This window comes from Thunnus thynnus, chromosome 11 (assembly GCF_963924715.1).
Source record: "Thunnus thynnus chromosome 11, fThuThy2.1, whole genome shotgun sequence".
In the NCBI taxonomy this organism is placed as follows: domain Eukaryota; kingdom Metazoa; phylum Chordata; class Actinopteri; order Scombriformes; family Scombridae; genus Thunnus; species Thunnus thynnus.
This window is the reverse complement of record NC_089527.1, coordinates 9,981,448-10,003,841: the sequence shown is the minus strand read 5'-3', so window position 1 is coordinate 10,003,841 and position 22,394 is coordinate 9,981,448. Positions and strand designations below refer to the sequence as shown.

Below are 22,394 nucleotides of genomic sequence, written 5' to 3'. Positions count from 1 at the left end.
GTTTATTTGACTGATTCCCTGCCTACTGCTGCCACATATCACATATTTACTTTCTTTTTGGAAACAAAAGATGAAATAATCATGCAGAAACGTCGTTCACAGTCCTCAGTGAAGTACCACATCTGTCCATCTGTCCACTGTGTAAAATGGACAGCACTTTTGAATATGGGATATAAGTCCATCTGTCTCTCCTCATTCAGTTGTCTTTCTGGCATCTTTTGTCTACCCAGGTGGCTTTTGCAAGCTACCGTAAGTGGGACACATACACATACACACACGCAGTATGCCGCACATTTAGTGGAGAAATGAGGGAGAGGAAGGTTTGAAGAGTGCACAGACACCAGAGAGGGAGTCGAGTTTAAACAGGCGCAGCGGGGGTGTCTTAAACGTGAAGCTCAAACTTGCCCCGATTAGATCAGCTCACATGAAGCTGAGGATTGGAGCAAAATTGTATTCAAACAAAATAGTTTAAGATAATTAAGACATTTGGATTATGGGCCGAATACTCTTTCACAAGAGGTTAAATAAGAGTTGTGTTACTGAAAAACACATCATCACATAAATACACAAGGTAAATTTACCTTGTTCTTCTTTCTTACTTCGTCCTCCTTTTCTCTCTCACAGCAGAAAACCAGCTGAGACTGCACATTATCATTAGTTTGAAGACTCCAACTAAACTCTGTAGTTGATTAAAAACTTTGTTAGAATAAAGCTCTACTTTTTTTGGCTCTATTTCACTCGTGGAAGGCAATTAAATCTCCTCTCCTCCAGCGATCTGTACAGGTGCTCAGAACATGTACCAGCGTCAGGGTGAAGGGAATGCAAATTAAACCCTTTGGGTACAAACCATTTCTTTAAAATCTGCTAAAAGTTTGAAAAACTGAGAAAAGAAAAGCCCTGGGATGTGTTGGGTAAACAGACTGCGAAGGCAAAAATGAAAAAAGGAGAGAAGTGTGAACAGGGGGAAAGGAAAAGGAATAGAGGAGAGAGATGACAAGGGATGCAGAGGTGTGGAGGCCATGACGAGACGACTCATCAGGTGTTTTCACACTCGGGCTTTTTTTGAGAATTCTGTAAGGTTAGTGAAATGTTCAAAGCCCTGTCATGGTTTGAATTGAATGGGCGGCTTGCAGGTGAAAAGGTATGTAAGATTATTATTATTGTTATTAATTTTATTTACTCTTTTACGCACAACATTTACAGTGATAAAGCGGTTGTAACTGGGGCTGCAACTAACAGTTATTAATATCGATTAATCCATAGATTAATTTCTTGATTAATCTATTAGTTGAATCCTCAAATGTCTTCTTTTGTCCTGATCAACAGTCCACAACCCAAAAATATTCAGTTTACTATCATAGAGGACTAATCAAAGTAGAAAATATTCACATTTGAGAAGCTGGAATCAGAGAATTTGTACTTTTTTTTTCTTAAAACGATGCATCAATTATCAAAATAGTTGGTGATTAATTTAATAATTGGCAACTGATCGACTAATCATCGCAGCTCTGGTTGTAACTATCAATATGTAGTCATAAACAAGTTACAAAGCAGATCAAACAGCGAAAACATACAATGTATAAATAATGATGATTACACACAAAAGAAGGAAAAAAAGAAAAAGAGTGAAAGAAAAAGAGGCGAAGGAAATTAGAGTCGAAACAAGACTGTACAATCACTCAGATCAAAGGAAGGATCAGTCTGCCTGTGAATCTCTTAATCTAGGTTATGTGGAAAGTTCGCCCTTCCGATATACTGAAAAAAACAGGAAGCCGCGCCTTTCAAAATGTATCTGATGAGCCTTTTAATGTGAGTCTACATTTCTTCCGTTTTAAGAAAATAAAGAAAATCTCTGAGCCAGCGAGGATGAGCAGCCAGTGAATCAGTATCAGTCCTCTTGCCGACGAGGTGACAAAACTACAGTATAATGAAAAGATAAATAATATTCTCCACGTTTATAAAAATAGAGTACAGTTCAATTAATGCTGAAGATTTATAATGAATCAATAGGATTTTTAGAAGTATTTGCTGTAAGATTCGAGGATCCTGTAGGGTCTTTCAGCATCGGCTTTGCTGGGATTGGTTGACTTTGACTGCAACAATACAAACTAGAGAATCCTTCACACAAAATATTGTACTCCAGGAAAATAGCTGTAGTCATGCACAGCGATTTAAAGTTCTAAACACAGGGGCTTTAAATCCAAATAATGGCAGAGCTAATCTAAATAATAAGAGACAAAATAATTCATCTTCAGAGCTGTTGAACAGCAAAAACCTGCTATAAGATCCAACTTTCTGAGTCACAGAAGCAACAGTATAAGGTCGGGATGCACCGCTATCAGATAACAAGCGTGAGTCTGAAGGAAAGGGATAATTAGTTTGACATGTTATCCTCGACACTGACGGGGATTCAGTGACTTCCTCGAGCACACTTCAGCAGCGTGGACGCTCGCTGGAGCGGGACCTTGAAACGGACTCCTCCAGCTCAAGAGAGGTCTGTCCACTTGTTGCACCACACTTCTGCGTAGATAGACTTAAAAATATAGCAGCGAGCTGGAGAGAGAACGGAGGGAGGGTGTTGTGACGTGAAGTTAACATGTGCCTCATCTTCTTCCTTCATTTGCATTGCTCTCTGCCACAATTTGCATTAACGATACCATGGAACCTTTTCTTCTCAGGAAATACATTTGTTTGAATCGTCTTGCTCCTCATCAGCTGCTGAGTATATTTTGGTATAGTCTGGGTTTTGGCTCACTCTCTCTCACAGACAGATAGACGGACAGACAGATAGATAGATGATAGACAGATAGAAAGTACCTGTTCTGACAGGTGCACAACATAATGAGGTGACTGGAGACACATTTGACTATATTATATATATGTATTGACCCCCATAGACGTGACATGAATGATCAATTATTTCACAAACACCATCTCCATCACATTTACACGCACACATTTACCTTCAGAATAAGGATAAAAACAATTCACTGCAACTATAACAGCAACAGTTCAGGCTGCACACTGATAAAGTTAAAAACGAGGAAATAACTATTATGATAATCTGTGAACAATGTCGTTGCTGCTACGTCGGGATCTCGTGTGACTCAGGAACAACGTTGAGGTTTCTTATTTTTAAGGTAATGAGAGCCTACAGAGTCACAGGGATCACGGTTCATGAGCAGAGAGAAAGCTAACAAGGGGAACAGAAGGCAGATGTATGTATATATGTACGTGTGTTTGTGCGTGTGTGTGCGTGCGCTTGACATAATTGACTATTGATTGAAGAGGCTAAGCCACTAGAGACTTCTGAGAAAGCAAGAGAGTGTGTAAGAGAGAGAGAGAGAGAGAGAGAGAGAGAGAGAGAGAGAGAGAGAGAGAAAGGCGATCTCTGAAATTGATAATGAGGAGTTTAGCATGTGGAGGGCAATGATGGGATCAGTGAACTCTGGAGCTTGATTAGACCCAAACCCTCAGAGGTCCCACTCTTGTCACACTGTGTGCTTTAGACAGATAATCAATATCACATTATAGTATATCGCAAAAGTCTCTCGGAATATGTTACAGATACAATTGCATTGATATCTTCTGTTGAAACACAGAGGTATATGTGTTGTACTGCAGACGTTTGAACTCTTCTGCTTTGTGGCAGTTTGGCATTTAAATGATGGCACGTGTGTTCATGCTGCTGGGTGGTGTGTTAAAGGCTTTGCACTTTGGTTCACACCGTTTCCTGTTTCATTTCTGCTGTCTGTGAACTGTAAAGCACTTAAAATTGCAGGAAATATGTAAATATGATTACTTATTTTGACATTTTAGGGGTATGTTTTCCTCTTTTACCCCTAAGTAACGTTATAGATGTATGTTGTAATATGCTACGTTACCAGTTTATTTGGTACACCTGTACAATCACATTCAATCCAATATAATAGCCTTCATTGTATCCTGTCTTTGTGAGGTTTGACATATTCTGTTTTCAGTGATGATACTTTATAAGAGATGTTTTGATCCTATTCTTATTATATTTGTGAGGCCATTATTAGTAAGGTAAAGTAAGGTTGCATGGGACTTCATTACATTCAGTGGTGTTTTTAATCTTTGGTCCCCCTCATACAAATATTCATGCACATGTAAACACAGCTTATCCTGGAGCTTCAGACTCTTTCAAGCTTATTCCATTTTAGTGTCATCCTCACTAACTCCACAAACTCCCACTCACGACTAACAATGGTGCAAAACCGCAGTCCCACTGTATCACCGACCAGCTACACACACGTACTGTACAAACACACACATGCGCTCACTCTAAATTGCCCATGAGGATGTTTCCTTTTAGCCACTTTAACCGGCAAATGTATTCAGAGAGCAGCCGCAGGAGGAGCTCCACTTCAAAAGCCTCTACACAAAAACACACACACACACACACACACACGCGCATACACTCCCACAGCTACACCCGGTTGCTGCCGAAGTTGATTACAGCAGGCTGTAACTCTGTGGGAGTGGGTCATGGGTGGATGACTTCATGTTTGCAGTTGTTGTGACTGCAGAGAACCACAACAGCACAGTGAATTAACCATAACTTCCAGAAATTTCAGATTCCAGATAAAACTTTATTGAGATTTTGTGGTTTAACACGTTCATTTGGCGAGCAGTACACCCAGAGTATTGTGAGGATACTGCATTCTGTAAATTAGCAGCCGTAGATGGAACAAACATTTGGATGCTGAACGGCACAGAGATCTGAAGAAACAGGCCCTTGAACTCTCTGGAAAATGCTCCTTCCTGGAAGACAGCTTCACTGATGACCTCATGCAACACAACTGTGTGTAACTAAAAACTAGAAACCGATAAAGTAATTCCAAGATTCCAAGTTAAAGGAGTTTAAAGGTTTTACCGAAAATCTCCTACAACTTTTAAAAGTCATTCAACCAGTGTTCTAGGCTATTTGTTAGGCTGACAACATCAGGCCGCTTAACTAATATTCCCTTACATTAGCAGCCTTATAGCCTTTGTCTTGCAGGATGAATGCATGTCTTATTTGTTTTACTTCATAAAAGCCTCAAAATTGACACTCTCATCCTACACCTGAGACTGGTAACACATCTAAACAATCATGACCCCTACCACAAACTGGCAATCACACTCTCTTTCCCTCTCACACATACACACACACAGACAAACTCTTTCACATCTAATGGGGTCACATGGCAACCATTATCAAGCACTGCTAGGTACACCCCGGTGCATCATGGGAAAGGGTACACATACAAAGTGCCAAAAAGGTTAAATACTGTACTTTAAAATGCTTTCAGCTTGCCTCAGCTCAGGCTGAACTCAAAATTATTTCCCTAGTCAGCAGGCCTCCAGCAGAGCTGCATTAGTCTGTTTGGCAATCCAGGAAAGCAATTACTATAAGCAAAACACTGATAGAATCTGTTTCTTGACACTTGTTGTCCCTGCTTGATGTACTGATAAAAACCTGAAAGGAGGAGCACAGGATAGAAATGGATGGAAAAGGGCTCCTTTTTGGAGATATAGAGTGAATGGGTTTAAAATCAGTTAGCCAGGGTGCCTATCTTTTAAAAACATCTTGCATACTTGTTTTACTAAGAGGAAGGCTGACATTCAACTCAACATCTATCAACGTGTATGTAAAAAGGCTGGAGGGTAAAGGCTGATTTATGCTAGGTCACGCAACACTTTTGATAAGTGCTGCTCAAAAGAAATTAAAGGGTTGTGCTACGTTTTCAATGTATGCTTCGGCAAAAGGTTTCAGTCGTCTCCATGGTAACCAGACGCTATCCTCCAGCCGGCTTGGTATGATCCCAACTGGAACTAATTGAACAAGGATGTTATAAGTTATATAAAGTTACAGACCAAGATATCAATAAGGAAGTTCAGTAAAAACTACAGTCTCCATGGAGACACTAGTAACACTACCCAATCATGTTGTGCGACAAAATATGACGCTGTCTGCGACGTAACAAAATTCTCCAGGTGCGAGACATGAAAGGAAAGTGTTGAGCGACACTTTTTTCTGTCAAAAATACATCATTTCTGTTGAGCTACACTTATCAAAAGTGTTGAGTGACCATAAATCTGCCTTCAGGGTTCTTGGATATTATTGCTAAATTCAAAATGAATTCTAACTCAAGTTATAGTTTATAAATTAAACTCATATGCAGACATGCAGGTTTGTAGAAATACATAAATACATAACCAGACACAGAAAAAAAACCACACACACCTAGTGAAGGTTGTGGAAACTCGAGAGATTCAGTTTATGGTGCTGCTTTGACTTACAAATTGTAGAGCCTGCTGTCTACTGTGGAAGCACAGAACTAAATGGTTGTGCATGAACAAGTACCTTTGTTAAAACACCATATGCACCTGCTCCATGCAAACAGCTCTTGAATATAATGAACTTCTCTGCTCAGGAAAGCTGCTCGGTGTGCTCTTTGTCTTCAACCTGATTATCACATAATTCCACCTACAGAATTGAGTAAAGCCTGGTGCGTACAGGGCGTCAGTAGAAACGACAGATGTAGTTTCTGTAACTGTAACTGTATGTCTTTGTCAAATACATTTTCTATGCAGGCAATGAACAGAAGTTAGGGTGTGGATGCAAACATGGAGAGTTGAGACACTATTGGGAGGCTTCAGAAGTGAACCATCTGCAAGTCGATGACTAAAGACACTGCTTGTGCTGAATCTACGTTTGATGATAAAACAGAATTAAAGATTATGTTTGGAGTGCCCTGAATGTGTCACCAATCTTCTTGCACTTATCAAAATTTCAAAGCCTCACCTTGTCTCTCAGATGATGTTCTGCTGCGTCAATGTTCAATGGGTCATCGAAGTTCAACAGGTCCTGTAGCAGACGGCAAAGAGAAGAAAGGTACAGAGAGAAAAGGCAAAACGGCAAAGTTGAAGAACAGTGCAAATATGGATCGAGAAAGTTGATTCATTTTCATCTTCACTGGGTTCGATACTTCTATCTGTAGGTCAAATTTCTGTTTCCCAATGAAAAATCAGCTGAGGTAGATATTGCCCACTTCAGCATAACTTTCTGCCTGCAATGTCACCCTGGACTCTGCAGCTACGACAAACAAAACAGCATAATGACGCTGTTGATTTATTGATGCCATGCACAACAAAGTGAGGCAAGAAGCAGAGTGTTGCTACAGAGATAAAAAGGAGGATGGCCTGAGAGGTTGTTTCCTGATTAAGAGGTAAGATTTAGGGCATGGCCACGCCATCAGTGCAGATTACCATCAACATTATCATCATAGACACAGTTCTGACCTCAGGGTAAGAGAGGATGTTTACAAAATGTGATCAATGATGGATTTATGCAAGCTTGCAATCAGCGAAGTATGCAAATACATTTGGACCAAACTACACAGATTACTTTCATCTGATAACTAGCAGACTGATTATCATCCAAGTATTTAAATGATCTATTATAAAAACCCCACATACTGTATTGTCTAATTTAAGCTCTGAGTATTCTTACAAGACCTGGCACAAGGAGACCTACAGCTGGTGAAGCGTACACAAGCATAATGTGTGATCTAATTTCCGTGTTTATATTTCCCTATTATCTCTAACGGTTCTTCATAATGAGAGAGATAATTTCCCCTAAGTCAGAAATTATGGTCTTATTACAGCTATAAAGAGAGATAACGAATGGCCTTGTTTTATTTGATCTGAGTTTGGACTAATGTCATTGGTGTAACCTGCATACAGTGAGGAACTTAAAAAAAAAACTTCAGTAGTCTGGGTTTTATTTGCTCAGAGGGGTAAACCAATGGTGCTCTCCTGATTAAAACAATATATTATAGGGGAAATGTGTGTATAAATATAAATCCACACAAAATATAAATATTTATGTATAGTATTGGCCATTTACCAGTTGTATGTAAATTAAAATGAATTTTTCAGGTAGTTTTTTCATATTAATAAAGAAAAAACAAGGAAAACTTACAGTAAACAAGGAGTTCAATCCCCAGACCACGTCCTAGAAAAAAATGAATGAAAAACATCAAATTGTGTCACGAACAATACCAGTCAAAACTTTGAATAGACCTTCCTATTCACTCGAATGAGAAAGGGTGTCCAAACTTTTGACTGGTGCTATATAAATTCATACACACACACACACGACACAGGGGAACACAATATAATTACACCAAAAGTTAAAACAGCTTGTTAAACTCAGAGAGCAAGTCAAAATAAATGTGGCCAAATTCTAATCTCTCTAATATATGTATCTGATGATGATACAAACATTCATTTGAATCGTCTGTATATAGGTGATATATTCTAAAATGCCTGGACGGAAACTGATTCTGATCTTATAGACTGATTGTGAAGACCCTGAGTATAGATAATACAAAGGAGGTGAATTATTCTACTGACATTATTTCAGCTGCAGCCAATTATAAGATGGATATTGAGGAAGATTTTCCTTACAGGAGACAAATTGAAGTTTTGTCTAAGGCCTTGGTAAGCAAGACAAATTCTCCTGCCTTCCCAAAAAGTGAATACTAACACAATCATCATTGTCAGTCTGCTCTAATATTATACATCCATCCATTACACTCAATTAGGTCAATTCCTTTACAACCTTCAGTGAATATAATGGTTACAGTTATGTGAATAAACCACTCTGCAATAACCTTCACCGGGATTTCTGATCTTCTTCAACGTTTCCCATGAGACAATGCAACTGCACAGCAGGACAAGAACATTTGTAAAAAGTGCAATATGTATCTACACATCAAATCCCTGAACCTCCTGTCGGCAGGAGCCATGGGACTCCTTAACGAACCACTACGACGTGCTACTATGACTCCACAGCAGGTCTGACAGTAGCTATAGGGGCTTTAGGGTTCTGTGTGTGGAAAAAAGAAAGGTGGCACCATAATTGCCTTTTCTCACTGTAGCTTACAACTTTCACTATCCCCCACTTTCTAATTACGGGGGTAATCCTGTGAAATCCAATTAAGAAGTGTGAAGTGAACTGTGTGGAAGAGACTGGGATCATTCTTTTATGTGTGAGGCAAAATCAGGTTTGACCTAAACATTGCTTCCCTAACTCTGTAAAACACATTACATTATATATTAAAATAATGACACTCGATCCAGCTATTTGAGTCAGTATTGGACTGATATCCAACGTCAGCATCAGTGCATCTCTACTGGTGACAGAATATAACAGAGTCCTGGAAGACCTCGGCTCTGCTGCTGTCAGCTGGTCCGCTGATTGACAGTCAAGTTAAAGCTTTCAGTTATCTTTCGCTCACTCAACACACCTGTATTTATTTCATGTCCATAATGAGATGAAGCTTTCAATATTGATTTTTTCAGGAAAAGCAATCAACTAGCAAAATGTCTGTTTTGCCAACTGTGAGATAAAAGCAAGTGAAAATAATTTTGTAGAGACTTCCAGGCTGTTTTTTTCTCTGTCTCCCTCTCCTCCTCCTCCTCCTCTTCCCCCACTACACACTGACAGGTATAAAAAATAACAAGAAAATGATATGTTATCATGGCACATACTAATAGCTTTACCAAACAGGCAAACCTAAACATTGTATTTTTTGATTCCTCGTGAACTATCACCATACATTATCAGGTCCGACCTATTATTAGAGGCTTCATTCTTTTTTAAACTGTATTTGGAATATTTCTCAAGGCTGCAAATACGGTGCAAATGCCCTTACACTCACTGCAACCACATGTCTGTCCTTCCGAAAGGTAGAGGCTGTGAGTAAAACAGATAATCCCACAAATGTTCATGATGGAGACATCAAAAGAAAAACGACTCTAGAAAAACTATTTAGATTTGCTTCTGGGTTAGTTTTATAGCATCAAGAAAAGAAATGAGGTAGTATGTAGAACCCGAACAAGGAAACATACACTCAATAAAAATCTTTATCCATCAATCATATGCAAACAATCAAACGCATCCAACAAAAAACAAAAAAAAAGTCAGATCTCTCTGAAAGAAGACGCTGGGTGCAGCCACCTTTTCTCTAAGAGGCTGCATGCTGCTGCATACACTCTCTCCTCATTAGGAACAACTGAAAATAGATGCTGGCACTCAGAAAAAACAACACTATATGGACACTCAGGCTCACTCATAATTACCATGTGCATTGCTATAATGTGTGAATTCAATTATAGCTGTACACTGCAGATCCTCGTGTATTCAGAGAAATGCTTCAGAGGATGGATTTCTTCAAAAGAAGAAATGCTGTCAAATCAGTCCAACTACCTGTTTATGATATAATATAAACAACACGAAGCAAGCACAGTTCTGAGTGGAGGCATATACACACTATGCCAGTGAGAGCATGCTGATTTAAATTTTGACTTTGCAGTACTGTCAGCTTAAGTATATAACAGTAATTTGACACAAAAAACAGCAAAGTAGAAGTTGTTGGATTGAAATGGTGAATAAACACAGTAAAAAGAATCTCAAAGCAACAAAGTGGCTTTATTTTGTACTCATTGCTTTGTAGATGTACATTGTGCTGATATTACCATCTGAGCTATTATTGTAAAGGCATTTTATGTGGCCGTGTGTGTGTGTGTGTGTGTGTGTGTGCGCGTGGGCTGAAGTAGAGAAGAGTGGTGACCAGTGAAGAGGGACAGCATCACCCACTCAAAAACTAACACAATCCTTTCTGACTCACAGCTTTTGCACTTACTTTTTCCTCACATATTTATGTGCACTAACGCTGACAATCGCTGACACACATGAACCGAAGCCCAACCACTCTCTCACACCTATGACCGTATCCACACCTACGTTTCGGTAAACAATCATAGACCGGATTTCAACTGGGACCAGGCGCACAAATATAACAACAAACATCTACCGGCTGTCAGACACAGGCACAGGGGTACAAGTGCACATTTCTACCCCCTGACCTGAACTCCATACAGCTACAGGATGACGTCAGCTTATGCATGACCCTTGCCGTGTTATAGGTGACCATCATAGTCACAGTCAGAAGCTGAAAGGTGCATGATTTCAAAGCTAAACATTTTGAAATTATTGGAATGAACTTTGTAACTAACCCACAGCTAAACAGCCACATTTGCAGGCTTCATGTCATAAAGATTTCTGCACTAGAGGAGGTTAAAATGTATCTATAATTGTGTGCCGGCAACTGCAGTCTGGATATAATTGCTCTTTGTAAATAACAATTTGAAACCCGATTCGAGAGGTCAAATAGACGTTTCTTTATTTGAGCGGGATTTCATATAAATGTGGGTCAGTCTAAGGCGGGTAATACTTTCTATAGGCACTGTAGCTCAACACTTATCCCTGTTCCTGTAAGCTTGCTAGCTGTGCACTGATGACTCCTATCTCACCTTCTACAGGTACAGCAGCCTGGCTTCATGTATCTGTATTGTAAAAACCCTTCACATAGTACATGTGCATTCATGACAATCGCATGAAAGGTCCTGCTTTCCTTACCTTCTTAGAGTCAAGGCCGAGGAAGAGAAGCATTGAAAACATTCAAGAGCTAACAAAGACATTATTTCATTTCCACACGTAAAGCTTCGTTTTAAAGCAATGAAGATGCTGGTATGTTTACATGAAACAACAATATATTATGTTTGTCTCTCCTTTCTTTTTCAGGAAAAAAAAGCATGTTATTTCCATATCGACATGCTTTTCATGTTTCTCCACTGTTTTCTGGTGGCTGCTGTATTGTAAAAGGCTCTTGGTGGGTTAAAGACAGGAATGTACATTATAGCACCAGGAATGTACAGCGGTATGTACTTCACACATACAGTACAGTCACCTGTGAAAATAATCAGGAGAAGGTAAATGAAACACAAAGTTGTGTAAGTGAACATCTCTATTTACAACACCTGTGTTCCCACGCTAAGACCCAATACATAAACCGATCATTATCACAGCTTTGTTACAGATTCATTGTATACTGTACATGTCTGTCACAACCTACCGCTACATCGACTACATAAATTGCAAAAATGGCAGGAAAGGCAAAAAAATCTCAATCTCAATCTGTCTTTTTCAGTATATGCTGTACAAAAAAAAGAGTGATGAATACGCTGCAGAGAGGTGATTTGTCATTCTGTCTCCTGTAGGTTGCTTTTATTTTTAGCAGAACATCGTGGAGAAGTCTTTGGAAGTTTCTGCACGATGTAAGTCAATACCTAGATATGTGGTTTTCAGGTCAATAGAAGGCCTAGCTTAACTGTAAACGTTATTATTGCATCCATTTCCTCAATTTCATATTTTCTACAACCACAGTTACATCACTATCCTACTTTTCACACTAAACTACACTGGGTTGAGTTTGATGCTAAACAAATGGCTGCTTGCATAAGCAAATAAAATTTCTGATGATGTAATCCAGTATCAGTTTTCCTCATGACAGCAATGATGGATGGATGGATGGATGAGTAGGTAGGTAGGTAGAGTACTTTATTAATCCCAAAGGGGAATTACAGTTGCATAGTTGCAAACAGTCTTGCATTGCAATACTTGCTGCAGGAGGGAATAATGTGATAACACTACTTTGCAACCTATTGTCCCCATTATTATACATATAGACTATAAAGTGTAGAAAGAAAACTCTGATATATTTCTAAAAAGCTTTCTTACATTCATTGAATAATTTATAAGCTACCAAACAAATCTGTTTTTAATTAATGCACACAGACCATATCGCTTTTTAAGTCTGCATCTATGGCTGTATTTTAAACAATGTTAACAGAAGGGCGGAGGAACATTTCTTAAGCTGTCTGAGTGGGTTCAAAAAACTGAGTTGGTTCAAAATGCGTCATAAATGTGCAGTATGGAAAAGTCTGCAAATGCAACCACTCTAACTGCTGCATGGAGTAGACTGGGAACAAACAGAATGCAATCAAAGCCGAACCTGATTTCACCTGATAAAAAGATGTGACGAAACAACTGTCATTAAAAGAGCTATTATTCTCTGGCAGAGATTTCCATTTCTTCTTGGTATCATGTGATTGACATTGTGCAAAGCATAACATAATGGGTTCAGTGATATGGAGACACTCAATCGGTCATGATGATATAGCAGCAAATCGAAATTTATCTAGCTTGACAATTTTCAATTATGTGAAACTTGTTCGGCAGACGAGTAGAAAAATAGCTTTGTCTGAAGGTAGGAAGAGAAGACTCCCTCGTATGCTAATGTGTGAACACAGCACCAGAAATAAAGCAAAAAAGGGAAAGGGATAGCCTGGATTGACTTATAAAACCTAAAACATAGGAAGAGAACTCTTGAGGATAATAACTTCAAGAGCAGTCTTGGCAGGAAACTCGGGAGGTATTCAAAGAGGATTTACTGGATGACTCTATAAACTTGTAAAACTGGAGATGGAGGGAAAAGGGCCATTCGGCACCTCTAAAAAGTCCATGTCCCTCCACTTCTGACGGCAAAATGCACAAAACATGTACACAGTCGCATATTTCCATGAGCACAAGTCCGTCCCAGTGCAGCGATTGAGAGGTTGATCCGGTCTTCACAGCGATATGACGTGTGTCTGACTGGATGAGAATGTTTGAGGTAAAACTTAACATGGAAGGCAGAGCTTCACCATACAACTGTGTTTAGTTTCACTCCGTATTTGGCATCACACATAATTTTTGTCAAATCTTGAGTAAGGATAACAGAGGACGTCCTTGCTTTGAATTCAGTGACAGTTTTTGAACAGCTTGCAAAAGTCAAGGTTAAAGCACAAGGAGTCAAAGCACTAGTTTATATGCAGTTGAAAAGCCTTTTATTGTGAAGTTTACTTTTCATGGCTCCACAAAAGGTTTTTCATGGTGTCCTGAGAGTATTCCAGTGTTTTCAACAGCATCAAAGTTCACAAACGAGATGCTACATGAAAGAAAAATTACCTCTCTCTCTCTCTCTTTCTTTCTCTCTCAACCAAATGACAGAAATCCATCTTAGTGACGGAAAACTTTGATCCCTGCAGATGTTTGTTTTTATTGGTTAACTTCCCTGATTCACCTGTAAGATACTAAACTGTAGTATTTTGTAACTGTACAGGATGGTAAAATGAAAGTCTGGATCAGTAGATGTTGCTCGTTTTGGCATGATGATTTTTTTTTTTTTAAATACCAAAAACAAAATCATTGTGTACCACATTGATGAATATAAATATTGGACTGTACTAACATGCTTTGATAATGCATCATTACTGGGTTATTTTATGGCAATTTTCCTCCGGCTTCTTCTTAAAGTTTGCATGCAACATAATACCTTATTATCTCAATGAATGTATATGTTACACAAAAAGGTAATTCGTTATTTTAGCCAGTAAAAAATATTCTTGGCCATTTGCTATTTTCACCTTCATGATTTGAGCGTAATGCAGACGGATGCAGACAGTGTTTCTGTCACTGTGGATCACATGTTTCTGTCAGAAAATATAGATTAGAGAGGCAGCGGTTCATTCAAAAATTTTTTATACAGATCCTGTTTTCTCTTTCTTTGACAATCTATTTCACCAATAAATAGGAAATTTCTAAGAGAAAATTATTTTCATTTCTGCAACCTTGTAGCTTCCTTAATTCATTATTTAATATTAACTACACTATCCACTACATTCCCCCAACTCTCTATCTAACAAACCCTGAATGCCCTGGAGTGAATGGGACTTCTGGGGCTTGAAATATCTGGCCTCTTATGGAAAACATGCGGGCTCGATTCAAATTAATGAGAGGGCTGCGTTTTTTCATGCAGAGCCTAATTCTCAGTCTGAACACTGACTATTACCCCCACTCATTCAGCAGGACGACAGATATATTGACAATTACTGTGTTTACCTTGATCAAATAACATGCAAATGACACAAGGCGGTAACGGAATAACCACACACGCCTCTACACATATCAGACTGTTCGGTATTATGCATGTTTATGCCGTTGGATTACTGAGGCTCATCAATCCTGTGCATCACTGCCTCCTCTCTAACTTCTTTTTAATAAAAATGGCGTTTCATGTTTTATTCTGGAGATGCATTATGGCACAAACGCTGCTGTCATAATAATTACGGTACAATATGATATGACCGTTTACAACATGTTTTACAGCAGAATTATAACTGAAATGTATGGCAGCAATATAGGCCTGAACAGCTTCAACTTATAATTGTATTGTTTGATTTGAAACACAATAAACTTTTCCATGTAATATTTGCTGCTTCTGAAATGTTACTTGTCCTAATCTCACTGCAAACTAAACATTGCAGAAACACAGGTTGCTATCTGACTTGATTCTTAATCCATAGTTTAAGAAACATAAATGATTGATTTAGATCTAGAAAAAAAAATACCAACAGCCAAAAACATCGGAGTTGTAACAGAGTAACATCATCTTAATTAAAAGCTATTTATTTTTATTTTTTTTTACCTTTAATGTTCTGGTGGGGGCCCAGCCTGTGCCATCAATAGAGTGTTCCCGCAATAAGCTGCAGACATAAAAATAAAAAGTCATTTACAATACTTACAAGATATCTTAGACACTTTGTGGTTGCTTGTCAGTGTACTGTGTCTCTGAGTTATTGTTATGCCCCTTACACGACGCCAAAGGTGCTGCCAAATGTCATATACTCCTCTGACTCCACACCGCTGTATACCACTGTAATATGACTATATATATATGGCTATTTCATTTAAGGGTTTGCCCTTTTGATTTCAGGCGATGTGTCTGAGAATGGATGCACAGCACAGGGGATACCGTCTTTCATTTGCTTTCATCAATTCCTTACCAGTAAGAATGAAAAGTAAAATAAAATTTAAAAAAAACTGAAGATAAAGAAGAGGAAGAAGTTGCTAAGGTGCAGTACTGCTTACCTCAAGCAGATCTCTCCATTCTCTGTTATGTTAGGATGCCATATTCTGGTCAGACATCTCACTTTAGGAGGCTGTAGATTAACAGAGAGAAAAGCAATTGTTAAAATGTTAATAACTAGTATTTACTATTCAGAGCATTTCCATGTTAAAAGTCTTCACAGCAGGTGTAAACAGAGGTAACTCCATGCTTTTGCTGCTGTGGCCATGTAACATACTTTTCCATGTTACGCGATGCAATTTATGTGGTGAAAAGAATTCACACACATTTTACCTTTTCGCCTGTTTGTGTGTGTGAGGTGCATCAGTGGAATGCATTCAAATAGACCAGCCGCCAAAAACCAGTGTCCACAGACGGGGTTTTCACTGCTACACTTGTTGGTCAACATGAACACATCTGTGCCTTTTGTGTCTGTTCTTTGTCTCTGTGTGTTTTGGGCTTTTAACTTGTCTGGTTAATGTTCACATTTGAGAAGGCAATCAACCCCCACAGGACTTCTCCATCAACTTATTTCAAAGTTTGACAGTTTAAAGCAGTTTGCATGTTTTTAAATGTCTGTACATTTAGAATAAAATGACTTTTTACATATCTGACACTCACGGACAGATTTATCAAATCTTTTGCATTAGTAAATTGCTGGATTTACTAACTTCACACAATTGTGACAGTCACTTTTATTTTCTCTGCCTCTGAAAAGAAAGTGTAAACAAAGCACATCTGGCACTTAGACGAGCTGCAAGAAAGGCTGTAGTGGGGAAAAGGAATGTGCATTACTCTCATGTGACGGAAATGACTTAAAAAAAAGGCTGTTATGTTATGTTATGATAAGTTGTATTGATTTCCTCTTTACATCTATGTCTCTTTACTGCAATATACTATTTTTCTATTGTTGGAACTCTCCACTCAACCTTCAGTTCAACTTGTTTGAAACCTTGAAGCAGTAACAGTCACATAGCATGAGTGTATAATCCTGATGTTGATCCTCATAGTATGTGAGAACGTGATGTTCGTTAGGGACAGCCCATGACTAGCAATGACAATTATAAGCACAACACCACTTAGGTTCATATTAACTGAACCTAAACCTTCCAGTAGAACTATGAAGTCCCCAAAGGTAGCCCTCTAGAACCTCTCTCAGGGACTCCTACTAAGACCAGCTGTCTTCCTCTCAACTCCTGCTTCACACAGAGGACGACTGCCGGAGTATTCTTATCTGTGACATACAGTTGCACTGAAGTGGCCTTTTGTTCTCTGGGATACACTCAAACACAGTGGTGCTCAGCTTGGGGGCTTGTGAGTTTCACATGTTTTCTCAGGTCCCCTCATCCTGGACATGTCAGAGGGAGGAAAATGCAAGGACGAGGCAGCTCTGTGTTATTTGGGCTGAACTCTGCCGGGCCCCGTGGGTCCGAGCTCAGGCGCTAGAAACTTGCCCGTGAATTTTCCTTTCCAAGTCTGGTTTTAAGAGAGGTTCCAGCTGCCCCGTTCCATGCGAGCTCTCTAATGGCTTGTCTAAACAGAAAGTGTTTCACTCGCACACTCAGATATGTTTTAAACAATACAGCTGTCTACACAGGCTTCGCATCGGCTTGCATTTCACTCACACGACTCAGCATGAAACACAGGTGACCTACGCTCAATACCGTGCCTGAACACATCCTTTGTAGACACGGACCGACGACTGAAGTTGCGGCTCTACTAACTTGCTGCTTTCGCTACGCAGCTTGTGTAGACATCGTGTGAGGGTCTGACTCCTTATCAGAGCCCAAGTTACCATTACGAGATGGAGAAGTAGTGCTGACAACAGAGTTCCCAGGCCGTTCTGCCATGGCACTTCTCAGCAAGCTATGACAACCTTTTCTTGACTTGAACTGAAATGAGCGAGCTCTTTGATTTCATAGATTCATTCTGAAAAAGTCTCTGCACACCTGAGTCTGTGACAGGTGTGTTGGAGGAAAACACACCTTTTTGAAACATACATTTCTGCTTCCCTTTGACAGTTTTTACAAATAAACTGCAATCACACACAAATCAAAACTCACAGATACAAAGACGTACATATAATACACACACACTCTTTTACTTTTGTCTGAATTGTAGATGTTTGAGTCATCTGACATCTGATGAATCACTGTGATTCAGGATGTCTTGAGAAGGGTGTCTGTCGAGGAAATCAATAATTACAGTTAAGTGCAGAGGTGAAATTATGTGTGCAGGAACCATTTTTGCTCTCAGTGCAGTTGACACTAGAAAATAATAATCAGGAATAATTATACAAATAAAACCTGAAGCACATCTATGAACTTAATGTTTTCTCATATTCAGAATATGATGTTTGTTTGGTTGAAGACAGCTATTTGTAATCCATAAGACTGTAAATAAGGGATATAAGAAATTAGTAACTGGACATTACAGGTAAAACCGAGGGTTTCTAGCACTACAGGAAGCTTCAAATTGGGCCAATTTCATCTTGAAAAGACATGAGTGTCAGCCTGATAATGAAGTACACAGACGGCTGTCTCTGAACAGCTGGCATTTTCAGATGTGGGGCTGGTCTTGATTGTGCAGAGGAAATAATAGGCCTTGACTTCATCTCACTTCAGCACGAGGAGACAGGTGGGGAATCAGGTGCAGTGGTTTCATGGCGGCAGCTTTTTAGAGGAATTTGCATTGTCTCATAAATGAGGTTCTACAGCCACACAGCTTTGAACAAAGATCCTTTAACATCGGACACTCAGGATGTTGGAGATGTTTTTATTGAGGGGGGTATTAATAATTTGAACAATAACAGTAATTGCATAACAAAAAGAGGGCAACCAATAAATAACCTAATAAAACAAATAATAATGAATTAAAAATTAAGATACACTTATTACAAATGTTAAAATACTGTATAGTGAGGTTTAAAGTTACAGAAGCTGGGCTGATTTTAACTTTGTACATGTTTTCAATTAATTCAATTCCATTCTACACACACGATTTCTCTTCCTACCTCAGGTATTAATTACAGCCCAAAATACCTATTTAGTTAGACTTCTGAACAGGAATGCCTTAAAATATAACTAATTATAATAATCAGACCAAATGCATCATTTTCAGTGTTGCTGTGGGTGTGGTGGGTTTATTTACCAGCACTAAACCTCACAGCAGTCTTTCAGTAAATAAGGAAAAATGCAATTTGACTGTTTATCACCTAAAAAAGCCCACCCCAAAGCTTTTACTGAATTTCATCAGCTCTGCACACTTTCTGTGCCACGGAAGTTCAGAACTACAACAACGTGATAGATAAAAACTAATTAATACCCCACCTGTATTTACACACGCAACTTGTGAAGAATAAACGATGAAACGCTGGACTGGACTGTTGTACTGTGAGCTACAGGTTTCAATCCAGGCTGCAGACTCCTTCTATCAACTGGTTTGATGTGTACGTTAATAAGCTAGGAGTTCTCCTTAACTACAGCTGTGTGGTTTAATAAATATGGATTTAATGTGACTTTATTGAAGGTAATATACTGATGAGGAAAGCCTCTGAAACTTAACCTTTCTGTTTGATGAGACTTCTCTTCACCGCTGCTCCTGTACTCGTGCACCACTTGGCCCGACATTATGCATCGATTAATTTCATGATTAGTTTCATGGGTGAATGTTTATTATTTTTTATTCTGTGGAGGGCGTCGTGAAAGTGCTACAGATAACTGCATGCGTGTGTGTGTGTGTGTAAACATGTAATAAAGGACTTGGACAAAAGACAAAGATACAAGGTGTTCACATTGTGTTCATTGGTAAAGATACACATGAAATGACGATATCTCACACGCAAACAAAAGACACAGATTGGTGCGTACGGTACGTGAACACACACTGGCGGTGGTGAGATAAAGCCTGTGTAGCAAGAATGAATGGAAGAATAGACAAAAGGAGAGAGGTGGGCAGAGTAAGTCTCACTCACGAAGGTCAGGTGAAAAAAATGATGTGGTATGCCGCAGACGCCCCCGGAATCCACCGACAGATCCAAACCCAGTACCTTAATATTCCTATATGAATATTAAAGTCCCCCTCCACTCAAAAAAAATGTTTTTGTTCTTGTTCCTACAGTTGAATGTTTGAGCTTCGCTGTGCAGAATAATGTATGTGCAGAGTTTGAAGGGGGAAAGTTTCTCTGTGCTTTTAAGGGTCGGGCCTACGATCATGGTTTGTGAAATCCCAACTAGTTTGGAAGCCAGTCCTGTAAAACGGTGGATAAATTGTTTTTTGAGCGTCACACGACCCCCGTGAAATGACTTGTTTCACTATCAGAATTTGATCCATTTGGTCTGATAACATTTGGAAAGTCTAGAGGAGCCACATGATTAAATTGTTTTATCCCCCTTTCAAGTCAGCAGAGAGCTAACCGGAAATTAGCCGGCTCAGCAGGCGGAAGTCTGCATTCATGCGTTCATCCGGCCAGCGTGGGAATGTCAAACCTGACACCAGATTAAAAACTCTGGTTTACTGTGAAATACAGAGAGATTTATCTGACAGTGATAGGCTTAATCAGTAATGTGTGAACTCTTGGCAAGGGTTTGAATTTAACAGACGTTCAATTATATGTTAAAGTTCTGCACTGCAGGTTCAACAAGATAATTGAACTTTTTTTCATGGGAAAACCACATCAGATACAAATTACTATTCAAAGTAGAGCATTTTATATACATCTTAAAACATGTCTGGAGGGGCTCTTTAATGGAAAGCAAATGCAACATCTGCATATTTACAACACTGATGAAACCATAAACACATGTTTAATTAGTTATGTGTTGATATGGAGACTATAATTCACAGACACGACAACAGAACATGACAAACCATTATGGGGCATTATGTCAACAGGTCAAAACAGAAGTTTCTAACTAACAACACAAAAACACAGGCAGTCACATCTACACACATATATATACACATATATAGACCAACCAATGAAAGATAACTGGACCACTCACCACCATGTTATAGGCTTCTGGGACGTCTATTTCAAACTGAAACTTTCCACTTTGGTAGTAACCTTCATCTGGAAGGAAAGAAATAAAGAGAGAAAAAGAGTTTAAATAACATATATATACAAAAATATATGTTTGATGATAAACATCAATTGACAATCATCATCATACACTGCTAACCATGGTTTAGAAATGTGTCATCTTGAGGCTTCTTGATCTCATACACCGGACAAGCTCAGTGATCAAAAAACATCTCTGAGGAAATCATCTTCAACAAAGACCTGAACCTAACATCACAATATTATATCGATTAATCTGTTCATTTATTTTTTCAATTAATCGATTGGTTGTTTGGTCCATAAAATGTCAGAAAATGGACAATTCAGAAAACACATAAGTTAACAGATAGTGTAGTATCAGATTTTCTTCTATAAAAATAAAAACTGATGTAATGATATGGATTATAGAAGCTGGGGCCTCGTTCGCTGCATTAAAACATTCACAGGGCTGTGTTGGTGCAGATGTGCTGGGACAGGAACCAACGAGCAGATGATACACAATCCAAAAAAGGCCAGTTTGGATAAAAACAATTTGCACGGTAAACATACCAGAATTCTATTAATCTACCCAGAATTTGCACTTGCACATGTTTGATTGGCCCAGTGCAGCACACTGCCAGGTGAAGCTGCACTAGAGCTGCACCAGGTTCGGCTTTTTTTTTGTTTTTTTTTGGTGGAGCGCTCTGCACCGGGAACCCCCGCTGTGCCGACGCAGTGGTCTCAGCCGAGATCGAACAGCTCTCGTGTGACGGATAAATCTTTGACATTAGAGTGAAGTAGAGAGTAGAGAGGACCAATTAGAGCGATTGGATCTCAATCTAGGATGTATTCTCAGGGGATAAAGGGCTAAGACGTGATCTTTCAGTCCAACCACGTCCTGTTGGCCAAACATAGCAACGGCTTAATTCTCATCTTCCATCTTGCAAACCTTACAGCGCGCGCACACACACACACACACAGTCACAGTCACCTGGTAAACACCACTGGGACACTAATGTAAAGAGGGCTAAATACACATGCAAGCATAAAACATGTAAACTCACTCACGCATACGTCACAAATGGATTGATTCCCAGTCAAACGCGGTGACATTCTCCACACATGGAGCCTTTAAAGCCAATTAAAGTCTTGCTCAGGACATTGGATCTATTTAAAATGAGTCTTAAATTAGTTAGACGACATTAACATTTGTCATGATCTTACATGGACACATGATAAGAAAAGGACAGGCGTCAAATGACTACGGCGGTTTCAGGGATTAGAGAGGGACAAATTGGGGACGAGACTCTTGACACTGACAGAAAGAAATGACTGCCTGCAGTCCTTTCACCTGCACGGCCTGTTAGAGCTCACAAGTGGACTGATAAGTCTCGGCAACTTCTGATTGAACTCAAGAAGGTGAGAGAGAGAGATTGAGAGGAAGGGGAAGCACTCGGTAATAAGCCACGTAACAATCTTACTGTGTGTGTGTG

At 39.2% G+C, this 22,394-nt stretch overlaps 1 protein-coding gene across 1 annotated transcript in view; it reads right to left on the bottom strand.

Annotated features, from left to right (window-relative positions):
• Positions 1–22,394, bottom strand: part of ube2f (ubiquitin-conjugating enzyme E2F (putative)) — a 44,969-nt gene that overhangs the window by 4,171 nt on the left and 18,404 nt on the right. Inside the window, exons 5-9 of the mRNA XM_067603128.1 lie at positions 20,867–20,934; positions 15,887–15,957; positions 15,444–15,501; positions 7,991–8,023; positions 6,812–6,874 (exon numbers count right to left, since the gene is read on the bottom strand). Of these exons, the coding sequence (XP_067459229.1) occupies positions 6,812–6,874; positions 7,991–8,023; positions 15,444–15,501; positions 15,887–15,957; positions 20,867–20,934 (293 nt within the window). The remainder of the gene's footprint in view (positions 1–6,811; positions 6,875–7,990; positions 8,024–15,443; positions 15,502–15,886; positions 15,958–20,866; positions 20,935–22,394) is intronic.